Below are 12896 nucleotides of genomic sequence, written 5' to 3'. Positions count from 1 at the left end.
TTTGAGTTGTACTATATCAAGTACATATGCTTCTTTTTTTTAATGCCAGAGATTAAACTCAGGGACCTCACACATGCTAACCACATGCTCTACCACTGAGCTACCCTCTAGCCCAACATACATGTAATTTTGAATCTTTATATAATATTACATTGTAAACATTTTGTGATATAAAGTATTCTTTTGTTTGTTTCGTTGAGGCAAGGGCTTACTACACAGCCTCGGATGTCCTGGAACCTAAGTAGCTAAACCCTCAGCCATCCTCCCACCTCTGCCATCCAAGTGCTGGGATTACAGGTGTGGGTCACCATAGCCAGCTTGATACAAAGTATTCTTAGAAAGACACTTTCTTGTAGTGAATGGGGGGGGGGGCAGTAGAGGGACCATCCTTTTGCTGGCCCACTCCAAAACTTTTATTGCTCTGAGATTCCTGGCAACCCCCTTCATGATCTCCGTGTGAAATTTCAAAGACAATACAGCAAAGAAAACTCTAACCTTTTGTCCCTGAAACACAGATGCTCCTGTTACATTATACTGATGAAAATCAGACAGAATTTATCACTAAACTAAGTTTTCCCTTCTTAAATGCCTTTACTACATATCATCACAGTCAAGTGACTTCTTGCTCTTAATTATATTGTATGGCTATGACTATCTTTATTTATATTTTATGGTCTCATTTAGATCTAGAAATAGTGGGAAAGGTTCAAGTCTGTCCAGCTCTGCTTTTCCTTGTTGACAGCAGGAGCAGGAAGGGCACCGCTAGGGGTCAGTGCAGAGCCGCCCTCACAGGAGCCTAACTGTACAGTACAGCAATCAGGGCCTGGTGTAAGAAAACTGTTTCCACAACAATCCCCAGGAACAAACTCTTCTAGGTTGGATGAGGCCTGTTCATAAGAGTAGCAAAGTACCCTTTAAGAACAAGCTTCTTTCCTACAGATTTCTCAGATTAGAAATGACAACATTCCTTCAACTTTATGTTCAACATTTCTAAAACAGGGCCACTTTATAAACAAAGTCTATTAACATAAGATGCCATATTAGACCCATTTCCCCTTCTTTGGTATGAGATAACTTGAGGGTTTTGTTTTGTTTTGTTTTTTATGAGATTTTTTTTCATTTTTTTATTATTTATGTATGTGTATATATATATGAGTGTATACCATATATATGTGAGTGCCCGAGGAGGTCAGAAAAAAATGAGAGCCATCTCTCCAGCCCTAGGTGTGAGACAATTTATACACAAGGTAATTAAATTATTTTGTTTTAGTCTTTTTGTGCATGTATGTGTATGTATGAGACACGGATATATATGATATGCCAGTATGTTTGTATGTATAAATGTGGGCACACACATGCCATGGCCTGTGTGTGGAAAGGGTGTCAGTGTTCAGCTTCCACCTTGTTTGAGACAGGGTCTTCTTTGCTGCTATGACCATCAGGATAGCTGGCTCTCAGCTTCAGTGGAGTCTCCGGTCTTAGCCCCCACCTTCCCATAGGAACACTGAGATTACACACACACTACTGCATCTAGCCTTTATATGACTTCTGGGATTTGAATTCAGGTCCTCACATTTGTGTGGCAAACACTTTACTCACTAAGCCATCTATCTCCCTTAGCCCTTGTTCTATTTTCTAGGTTTGTTGTAAAATCAAGTAACATATCTTATCAATCAATTATAAAGCAGTCCGATGATGTGCTAACTCAGATACTTACATGATTTGTCCCCAGCAAAACTTAAAAAAACCCGGTTAGTGCTATGACTTTGATAGGAAGCACAAGGGCATCTGCTTTGGTCTGATCTTGGCTGTTCTGCCTTTTGTTTTGCTTTGTTTTGTTTTGTTTTTTCCTCCCTGGCTGTCCAACTGTCCTTTCCCAAAAGCTAAAGTATTTTTCACAGCATTAGGTCTTTGCCACACTTATTTGCCTAAGGCTCCTTCAGAACTGACTTGAACAAGTCAAGTCAGAACTTGAACTTGAACTTGTAAGCTGGAAGATGACTCATTATGCTTGATACATTACAGCACAGGCAGTCGATACTGCTAGACTTTCTAAACCCAGAAGTGACCGTTAAGAGCCAAAGGTACAAAAGGCCAGGCTTTGGCTCAGCCGTCACTCTCCCTTTGTTCCTCTTCCCCGTCTAGTCATTGGTGTTCCCGTCATTTGGTAACACTGGAAAAGCAGCTAAAAGCAGCCCGCAAGCTCTCACACCTCGGTTAGTATTATTAGCCTTTCAGGAGAACAACCCCATCTGCTGGTAAGTCCGTTGTTATGGGTACACACAAGGGTTGGTCACAGTGGGTCCCGAGGAGGCCCCTTCCCTGATACCTGACTTCCTATGGCACTAAAGCCTTAAGCTGACAGGAAAGGGAACAAAAACTACATGAAGAAAAAGAAGATGATGAACACAGTCCACACTAACCCTGGGACAGCTCCATGGTACAGCCCCATAGTCCACACTACCCTGGGACAGCTCCATGGTACAGCCCCATAGTCCACACTACCCTGGGACAGCTCCATGGTACAGCCCCATAGTCCACACTACCCTGGGACAGCTCCATGGTACAGCCCCATAGTCCACACTAACCCTGGGACAGCTCCATGGTACAGCCCCATAGTCCACACTACCCTGGGACAGCTCCATGGTACAGCCCCATAGTCCACACTAACCCTGGGACAGCTCCATGGTACAGCCCCATAGTCCACACTAACCCTGGGACAGCTCCATGGTACAGCCCCATAGTCCACACTACCCTGGGACAGCTCCATGGTACAGCCCCATAGTCCACACTAACCCTGGGACAGCTCCATGGTACAGCTCCATAGTCCACACTACCCTGGGACAGCTCCATGGTACAGCCCCATAGTCCACACTACCCTGGGACAGCTCCATGGTACAGCCCCATAGTCCACACTACCCTGGGACAGCTCCATGGTACAGCTCCATAGTCCACACTAACCCTGGGACAGCTCCATGGTACAGCCCCATAGTCCACACTACCCTGGGACAGCTCCATGGTACAGCCCCATAGTCCACACTACCCTGGGACAGCTCCATGGTACAGCCCCATAGTCCACACTACCCTGGGACAGCTCCATGGTACAGCTCCATAGTCCACACTACCCTGGGACAGCTCCATGGTACAGCCCCATAGTCCACACTACCCTGGGACAGCTCCATGGTACAGCCCCATAGTCCACACTACCCTGGGACAGCTCCATGGTACAGCCCCATAGTCCACACTACCCTGGGACAGCTCCATGGTACAGCTCCATAGTCCACACTACCCTGGGACAGCTCCATGGTACAGCCCCATAGTCCACACTACCCTGGGACAGCTCCATGGTACAGCCCCATAGTCCACACTACCCTGGGACAGCTCCATGGTACAGCCCCATAGTCCACACTACCCTGGGACAGCTCCATGGTACAGCCCCATAGTCCACACTAACCCTGGGACAGCTCCATGGTACAGCCCCATAGTCCACACTACCCTGGGACAGCTCCATGGTACAGCTCCATAGTCCACACTACCCTGGGACAGCTCCATGGTACAGCCCCATAGTCCACACTACCCTGGGACAGCTCCATGGTACAGCCCCATAGTCCACACTACCCTGGGACAGCTCCATGGTACAGCCCCATAGTCCACACTACCCTGGGACAGCTCCATGGTACAGCCCCATAGTCCACACTACCCTGGGACAGCTCCATGGTACAGCCCCATAGTCCACACTAACCCTGGGACAGCTCCATGGTACAGCCCCATAGTCCACACTACCCTGGGACAGCTCCATGGTACAGCTCCATAGTCCACACTACCCTGGGACAGCTCCATGGTACAGCCCCATAGTCCACACTACCCTGGGACAGCTCCATGGTACAGCCCCATAGTCCACACTACCCTGGGACAGCTCCATGGTACAGCCCCATAGTCCACACTACCCTGGGACAGCTCCATGGTACAGCCCCATGTCTTTCCTTGAGGTCCCACATCTTAGAGCAAGACTCAAGCATTAACTGAACAGCATGGTCTCTGGAAAATCACAATTCCCTACTAGCTGCATGAGTGAGTGAAAAGGCTAGGATATTAGGCCAGCATTCAACCACAGCGAAAAGGAAAAAAAAAGACAATCTTAGTATTAAAGTAGAGAAGCATGTGGGCCTGAACATTGGTCCAGAAGTTCAAACACTGGACATAAACTGGGGACAACCCAAGAGTCATACCACCAACGCAGCATCCAAGAATAATCAATCACTACTCTTGTTATTATTATTATTATGATTATTGTTTTTCAAGACAGGGTTTCTCTGCAGCTTGCCCTGGAACTTTCTCTATAGACCAGGGTGGCCTTAAACTCAGAGATCCACCTGCCTCTGCCTCCCAAGTGCTGGGATTAAAGGCGTGTGCCACCAACGCCTGATGCACTGTAATTATTGATGATCAATTTCCACTCTATAGTACCACAAGACACTTCGAATCTTGACAAAGGGCAGTCACCTGAGATCAGAGTCAGACCAGCTAGCTAGTCTCATCTTGTATCCCAGATGGCCCCGTGACACCAACAGAGCTAAGAGTCCCTTTTTCTTAAGGCTGCAAGCCATGGCATCTGGTCTCTGATAGGCGCCCACCTGTTTCAGTCTCCAAGATTGCTGCATAAGCTCCTGCAACCTAGGAAAGAACCTGGTTATTCGATATTGTCATAAACATGAATCACGTCCTCGTGGTTGTTGAGAGCCTGGATGAGGTGAACAGCCTGCTCCAGGTCAGGTTCAGCCAGCTGCACCTTTGAGTTGGGGATGAACTCCAGGGAACAGGACACAGAACACAGGCCCAGGGAGTCCAGTTTCTTCCTCACTTGATGCAGTGAAGAGGCATCACAAATAAACTAGGGACAAGAGAAAGTCAGGAGGTGAGAAGCCAGGAAGTAATGTCCCACACCAGACAGAACTTTGCAAAGTCCTGAGTGGAGCAACCTGTACTGTATTATCATTGGCCTTCAGCTCAGTTTCCAGTGCTCAGAACGCTTCTCATTGACTTGGAAGAATAGGCCCTATCCTTCAGTATTCTCTTAACAACACTGGGCAATTTGTGAATTCTTTGCTTTACTTGTATCCTGACACACAGGAAGGAAGAAGCCCAGAGACATATACCTTAAGGTATCTATTAGGGACCCCTTGGAAGCCATCAAACACAAAGGCTTCAGGCTGTCAGATTTGGAAGCAAGCTGAGCAGTCATCTTAGTGGGCCCCAGACTCACCTGGAAAATGTTCTTTTCTTCTTCGTCCTCAGCTTCCTTCACATCTTCAGCTCCGGCTTCAATCGCCAGTTCCAGGGCACGCTCCAGGTTTACAGCTTTCTTCTCTCTGTCCTCTACTCCAACCACAACCACTCCTTTTTTGTCAAAGAAATGACGCGCTCCTTCAGCCATCATTCCCCTGACAGGAAAGGGAGCAGACAACGCCTAGATGGTTTTAGGAGCCCAGTCTCCATTAAGTGCTGTATTTTAACACTATATCCCTCACCCATTCGGTCCTTGGAGTACCCAGAGACACCCAGCAACTCTCTTCATGAAGAAGATGAAGCTGATGCTGAGGAAGGGTGATGGGGGAAGTACTTCTTTGTATGTTTATCTTATTGATTGTTGAATAAAATACTGTTTGGCCAATGGCAAGCAAGGACTAGGAGTCAAAGAGGATTCTGGGAAATGTAGTAGAGAAGTGATGATCCAGACAGGAAATGACATAGCAAGGAGACTCATATTTAAGCGAAGGAGAAACAGGAAAGGTCCCTTTTTCCCCTTCCCCCTCCAGCGGCAGGATGTGATCTACCGGCAAGGAGGGACGCCAATAAGGCGTCCGATAAGATAAGTCTTATAAAATATATAGATTTATGATAGTTAAGACTAAGCTAGCAGATGAGGGATCCTAGTCATTGGCCAAGCAGCTTTGAACCTAATCCAAGTTTCTGTGTATTCATTTGGGCCTAACTCGGGTGGGCGGCTGGCGTAAAGCTCACACGTGGCGGTGGGGCTCAGGAGGCTTTTGGCAGAAAGATTTATCATAACAGAAGGGGATTATCCAAGAACATCCCCATGTTCTATTTTCTACACTCATTGGAGTCTGCAAGACACAGCTTTGCTCTTTGTTTCCTACTCCATTAAAACTTTTGTCCTGGTGGAATGTTCTAAGACTGGGACATTATATGGCTACAGATGGATAATGGGGAAAAGGTCGCATTTACACCTACGGGATCCTTCATATTCAGAAGACGCTAAGGGGAAATCAGCTATTGCACTGGGTTCCAATAAGAGAGAAGCGTGTTTACAACCTGAAATACTGAGGACCAAAAACATCTGTATTGCATAGAATTGGAACCTGAAGGCTTTGTCCCCCTCCTCCCTACATACATACACTTACCCTTTCTTGTTCAGGATATATTTAATGTCCAAATGGCACTTGGGACCACTGCTCGATAATGCCTCAACGAGCAGAGAAGAGCCACCAGGGCCTCTAACCCCGTACAGCAAATGAATGCCCTTGTTTTTCTGAAATTAAAAAAAAAAAAAAATCCATTTTTCTGAAATTAAAAAAAAAAAAATCCATCGTTCTGTTTTCTAATGTCCCAATGCCCTCGTGCCAGCACCAAACCACAGGTACTAAAAAGTAGCTCCATGGATGGCCTCTCAAGAATTACTTGAGCTTGGGCTCTCAAATCTTTAATTTTGTCTCTGTCTTCTAAGGGGAGGGCAATGGTATCAACTCCGGACATCACTAGAAGAACTATTCCTTCTAAAAGAGAGTTGGTTTCCCTGGTTTCTGAATAGCCTTTCCCAGTTCTGCCTCCACCCATCTCTAACTGGATCCCACCGCCTCCCCCACAGTCACTCCTGCCTTTTTTCATCTTCCTGTATTCCATTCCATGTGAAACCTACTTAGGAATTCTCAATGCCCCTAGTCCTGGGCTGCTGGGTGCGGCTATAGAAACATCACATATGTAGAGCTTGTCACCACTGAATTCAGCACTGTAGCTAAATTCAAACACTTCGCAGCTAGTTGTCAGTTTCTTCCAGACTCCCTCGACCTCATCGCCTGCCCATGTCACCACTCTTTCTAGGCACCTTACCCTGTATCCTTCCCTTTTAGCTGATGGCTACTCCCATCCACTTTCACAAATAAATTTCAAACTCCCTGTTGAACTCTGGGGTCTGGCTACCTGGATTCAGGTCTGTCATTCTCTGCATGACCTAAATCAAGTCAACAAACCTTTTTGTGCCTTAATTTCCATTTTAAATTACTTTCAGAATTCACCGAGGTTTTGCATGCAAAGTTTTTATTAAAGCACTTGGTCAGAAATCAGAACTCAATAACTGTCGTCTATTATGATGATTACTCTGGGGAGTGATGAGACAGACACCTCAGCAGTTGTGAGGATGAGGCAGGAGGATCATGAGTTCCATGCCAGCTTTGGCTACACAAAAAACAAACAAACAAACAAAAAACAAAAACAACAAAAAACCCTGTTTCAAAATAAAACAACAAGCTGGGCATTGGTGGCGCACGCCTTTAATCCCAGCACTCGGGAGGCAGAGGCAGGCGGATCTCTGTGAGTTCGAGGCCAGCCTGGTCTCCAGTTCAAGTGCCAGGATAGGCTCCAAAGCTACACAGAGAAACCCTGTCTCAGGGGAAAAAAACCAACAAACAAATACACATACATACATACATACATACATACATACATACATACATACACTCTTCAAATCCTTACCTGTTCCAGAGGAAGAAGTGTTGGAGCCCAACATCCCTCCCTCCCACTCCCACCGTTACCGCCACCCTTCACCTCTCTTTTTTTACTGGCTTTTCTCCTTTAGACATAAACATCTGAGAAGCAAGCCCTTCTCCAACCTAATATCAGGGCTTTCCCCAATTTTACCTGTCCTTTCTACCCTATCTTCTCCAAGCTTGACAATGCAGCTCTACCCTCTATGGGTCTCCATGCAAGGATAGAATTCCCACCGTGTTCCTACCCTTCTCTCTGATAATTTAAGGACTTTTCCATGGCTTTCCAAACATGGACCTCAGGGCTGTGCTCAATAATAACAACATGAACCTGAGGACACACCTCTGTTTTCAGTGCTGACTCAATAGTTGACTTGGGCATATTCTTGCTTCGACACATCTCTAAGACATTGGCCAGGTGGCTGTTGTTCTCGGGGTTGGGGCCTCCCTCTGGAAAAAGGGAAAAGAATGATCAAAGACATCTATCTCATCCTAGTATGGAGAAATAAGCAATGTCCAGCCTCTCCAACCCCAAAACAATGGCAAATTACTCTCCATTAGAAAGCAGTATCTAACAAAGAGGGCTCAGTGTGCAAAGTGCTTGCTTTGCAAGCAAAGGATCTGAATTTGATCCATAGAACCCATATACAAGAAAATACCAGCACCAGTTTATAATCCTAGAACCAGGCAGGCAGAAACAGATCCTGAGACTCTCAGTCAGCCAGCTGTCTATGTGGTAAATTCTAGGCCAATAAGAGCCCTGAATCAAAAAAATAAAACCAGACAGAAGGTGGTAAAAGTGCATAAGCCTAGCAACCTGGGGCCCAATCCCTAGGATCCACACAAAGGAGGAAGGCACAAACCAGCTCCAGAAAGCAGTAGGTTTAGGCAGGAGCCTGAACTACATAATGAATTCTAGGTCAGTCTCAGTTAAGAGTGAGATTCTGCCCAGACATGGTAGCACGGTGCCTTTAATACCAACACTCAGGAGGCAGAGGTAGGTGGATCTCTGTGTGTTTGAGGCCAGTCTAGCCTACAGAGTGAGTTCCAGGACAGCCAGGGCTGTTATACAGAGAAACCCTGTCTTTAAAAAAACAAAAGAAAAAAACAGCGAGAGTCTGTCTCACATTGGAAGAAGGAGAAGTATTTTGGGAAAGAAGTTGCTTTGGTGGGGGATACTGGAGACGGAGCCCAAGGCCTATCCATGCTAAATACTATTCTTTTCCATGGGGCTTCATACCCAGTCTGGAAAAGAAGTTCCCAACTCACTCTCCCCTTAGGGATAGTTATTATTTTGCTAGGCTCCAGCAAACTACTTGTGTCAGATGAAGTGGTTGAATCATAATAACATCCTTGCTCTTACTCTATTAGTACATAATGTCTGACATGCTCACAAGACATTGGATTCATGCTCAGGCTCTGAGTGTAGGGGCTACACTGGGTGTTCTTTGTAGTATCCCCTCCGAGATCAAAATAACATGTTGGTTAAATCAAAATTTGTTAGGAGAGGAAGCAAAGGGAAACATCAGGCAGTTGTCGATTAATACCTTCTATATGCTGTCAGCCACCACAAGGTGGGTATTATCCTTGCTTTACAGAAAACTGAAATTCAGTAGTTAAGTCACTTTTTGAAAGGCTTTGTAGCAACCTAGTCAATGAAAGAATTCATATCTTCTTGACTCCAGACCCACACTTTTCACAGACACTAAAATGGAAAAGGAAGGAAGGAAGGTAGGAAGGAAGGAAGGAAGGAAGGAAGGAAGGAAGGAAGGAAGGAAGACAGTTGCACCACCAAGCAGATACATGGTTCCAAACAGACCTGCCAAGAAAGTTTCTCAGGAGCTCCAATGAGGGAAAATGAAGCCCAGGCAAGAAATAACTTGACTCAGCATGCCTGCCACAGCCTTCAGGAGTAGTAAAAGTGGCTGCAGAAGGCTTGGTTTATTCCTTCAAGAAAGACATACACCTGCCTTTTTAAAAAAAGATTTGTTTTGTGTTTACCTGCATGTATGATGCATGCACTGCCCGAGGAGGCCAGAAGAGAATGTTGAGTACCCTGGAACTGAAGTTTCAGGTGCTTTAAGCAATCATGTGGGTGCTGGGAACCGCTGAGCCATCTCTCCAAACCCTGACTTGACTCTTAAGGTTTATTTCTGTTTAGTACCTATCTAACTAAAGACTTGGATGGAGGCGTTTCTATCTTCCTAAGGGCAGGTCTTTGAAAAGTTTTTGGAAAGGAAAACAGGAATATCCACTGAAGGCGGGTGCTTTGACAGTTAAGGGTAGGACAACGATAGCAACTGGAAAACGCAAAGGAAATAATCGGTCCTAGTCCAATTTAGGGGTACAAGGGAAGCCTTAGGCACCGAAAGGGCCTCAGTAATCAGCAGTGAGGACTGTCAAGTTCTCACCTTTAACCGCCAGGCGGATACTGAGAGTGAGTTTACTGAAGATTCGACTCCTTTCCATGTCCTTGGGGCCCTTGATGTGCCGGACTTTAGACCATTTATTGTGTCCCGCGGTGGCCGCCGCGCTGACACGCAGCGTCCTGTGTGGAGTTGGGCCGCAGCCGGGGTTTTCCTGCTGGGAGACGCACCAAGGACCCACGCGAACCCCGAGGCTTCGCGCACGAAAGCATCGGGCAGCCGTCCCTCTCAGGTTAACAGCAGCCCACCACATCATCTGCTTCGACCAGGGGCTGCAAAGTGCAAAGAGGAGCGGCCAAGGTCAAACTGTCTAACCTGTTACCGGAACAAGCCGGTCAGGACGTCCTGGCCGCTTCTGCGGGTCTCCAGAAACCCCAAGGCTCAGATCTACTTAAGCAGCACAGCTGTGAAGGACCGGCGGACGCCGGGCATGGAGACCCTTTTTGGAGCAGTACACTTCCTTTCCCTGTCCGTTGCAAAACACGTCCCCTGCGCCTGCAAAGTCGGTTCCGCCTCATCTTCCTACTCGCCCTAACCCTGTCCCTGCCAGGAGTGACCCAGACCTCAATTGCTCCCGGTTGCTTGGAGACGCCAGATTTCCTTCCAGTGAACTAGTAGAGATTTGTGTGACTGATTTTCCTTCCTAATTCTAAACAAGTCCAGAATAATAAATGTTTCGTTGTTCAAAAAGAAATATGTCGTTCAACCGGTTCATTTTGCATGCAAAGAAACCACAGCCAAGGCTGCCTGTTTAAAAAAAGGAAACAACAAACAAAACAGTCCTAAATGCCGGGAGTAAATGCTCATGTGTGTAATTCCAGCACTTGGAGAGTGAAGGGTCGTGACACCAAGACCTTGTCTCAAAATAAAACAAACAAAAAAAGTAATGTATTTATTTTAAAAATCCTAGCCATCAGCCAGAGAAGTGATTTGACCAGACTTTATGATTTAGATTTTTATTTCTATAAACAAGGATGGCATTGTTTTGCTTTTGCCAACCCATACTGGATAGTTGAAAACACAGCATAAAACCCTGGAGTTTGGAAAAACAAAACAAACAAACAAACAAACAAACAAACAAACACGGTATGTAAGCAGCAATTGTAATCATGATTGGCTCCTAAACCCAAGAAGATGGCTTGGGGACAGAGTCAGGTGAATCGAAAGGTTTGGGGGAAAGAACAAAAGATCAGGCCAGCCTTGAGTCACACTGCTATCTTAATTTTTCATCTGTTGTTTAAAAAAATATTTTAAGTATTTTTAATTTATGCGTATGGTTGTTTTGCCTGCATGTATGTCTGTGTGCCTGGTGCCTTGTAGAGGCCAGAAGAGAACATCAAGATAGCCTAGAATTGGAGTTATAGATGGTTGTGAGCTGCCACATGGGTGCTGGGAATTGATCCTTCGTCCTCTGCAAGAGGTACCAATAGCCTTGACTGCTGAGCTATCCATCTCTCCAGCCCCTTCCACCTGCTGTCTTGACTGAGAAAATTAGAGGAAGGGGACGCTATAGAGAAAGAAAAAACGAAGTAGCAGCTGCAGAATTCCTCTGTAAGAGATCCCCAGGGTGAATTAAGTCCCAAGAGCTTAACTCATTAGAAAAGCAGGACAATGTTAAGGCGGTTTGAAGTTTTGCTCTCTAAAGTTAGACCGGATGGATTCAAACTGTGTTTCTGCCATTTACTAGTGCAACCTTGGGCAAGTTGCTTTACTTTCTGTTTCCCTCCATATATAATGACTTTGAGAAGAACAAGCAGGATGGGGGGTGTGATGGGCACAGATTTTTATTATTACATAAGTATGACCATAATTAGCCTACTCACCTTCCATTTTCATGTTCTGGGCTACACCTCCACGGGCGTCGTGTTGGCTGCTAATTCACCATCCTTTTGCTTTTGTCTTCCTAGTTCCAGAATAGCTGGCGGCCACCATGCACAGCCAGAACACAAATTCTTTATACCGCTTTTGTTTCTCTTGAGTGGCCTTCATTGTTTCGAAGGTGAAATCGTGCAGCAAGACTCAGCTCATGCGGCTGGAGAGAGGGCTCAGCATTTAAGAGAACTTGCTGCTCCAATTCCCAGCACCAATATGGTGGCTTACAGCTTCTCTAACTCTCATCTCTGGAGATCCTATGCACTCTTTTTTTTTTTTTTTTCCATTCTGTTAACCTGTTTTTTATTTTTTATTTTTTTTATTAGTTCAAATTAGGAACAAGCTTGTTTCACATGTCAATCCCTTCTCCCTCTCCCTCCCCCTGTGCACTCTTTTCACTTCTGCATGCTCTGCACACACATGCAGGCAAACACTCATAAAAATCTTTAAAAAGAACTTGCAGAAGTACCCTAAGCTTCCCTGAGGTGACAGCTGAACTGAGTCTTTAAAAAATACTTATATTTTATGTGTATGGGCTTTACAAGTGCTCTTAAAGGCTGAGCTCTTTCCTTCAAATTCTTTTTTTTTTTCTTTCTTTTTTTGTGGGGGGGGATTTTCGAGACAGGGTTTCTCTGTGTAGCTTTGGAGCCTATCCTGGCACTCGCTCTGGAGACCAGGCTGGTCTCGAACTCACAGAGATCCGCCTGCCTCTGCCACCCCAGTGCTGGGATTAAAGGCGTGCGCCACTAATGCCCAGCTTTTTTTTTTTTTTCAAATTCTTAACTGTAATAGTTCACTTATTCTTGTCAGGGAGTAG

General features: G+C 45.8%; 1 protein-coding gene across 1 annotated transcript; it reads right to left on the bottom strand.

Annotated features, from left to right (window-relative positions):
* Positions 1-640: 640 nt before the first annotated feature.
* Positions 641-10664, bottom strand: LOC100773890 (translational activator of cytochrome c oxidase 1). The gene is made up of 5 exons (XM_027427842.2): positions 10193-10664; positions 8125-8231; positions 6423-6550; positions 5264-5441; positions 641-4891 (listed from the first exon to the last, which is right to left on the bottom strand). The coding sequence occupies exons 1-5, from the start codon at positions 10461-10463 to the stop codon at positions 4691-4693; spliced, it is 885 nt and encodes a 294-aa protein (XP_027283643.1). The 5' UTR covers positions 10464-10664; the 3' UTR covers positions 641-4690.
* Positions 10665-12896: the final 2232 nt, after the last annotated feature.

The sequence above is a fragment of the Cricetulus griseus genome, chromosome 7 (assembly GCF_003668045.3).
Source record: "Cricetulus griseus strain 17A/GY chromosome 7, alternate assembly CriGri-PICRH-1.0, whole genome shotgun sequence".
Lineage (NCBI taxonomy): Eukaryota > Metazoa > Chordata > Mammalia > Rodentia > Cricetidae > Cricetulus > Cricetulus griseus.
This window is presented reverse-complemented; position numbering and strand designations above follow the sequence as displayed.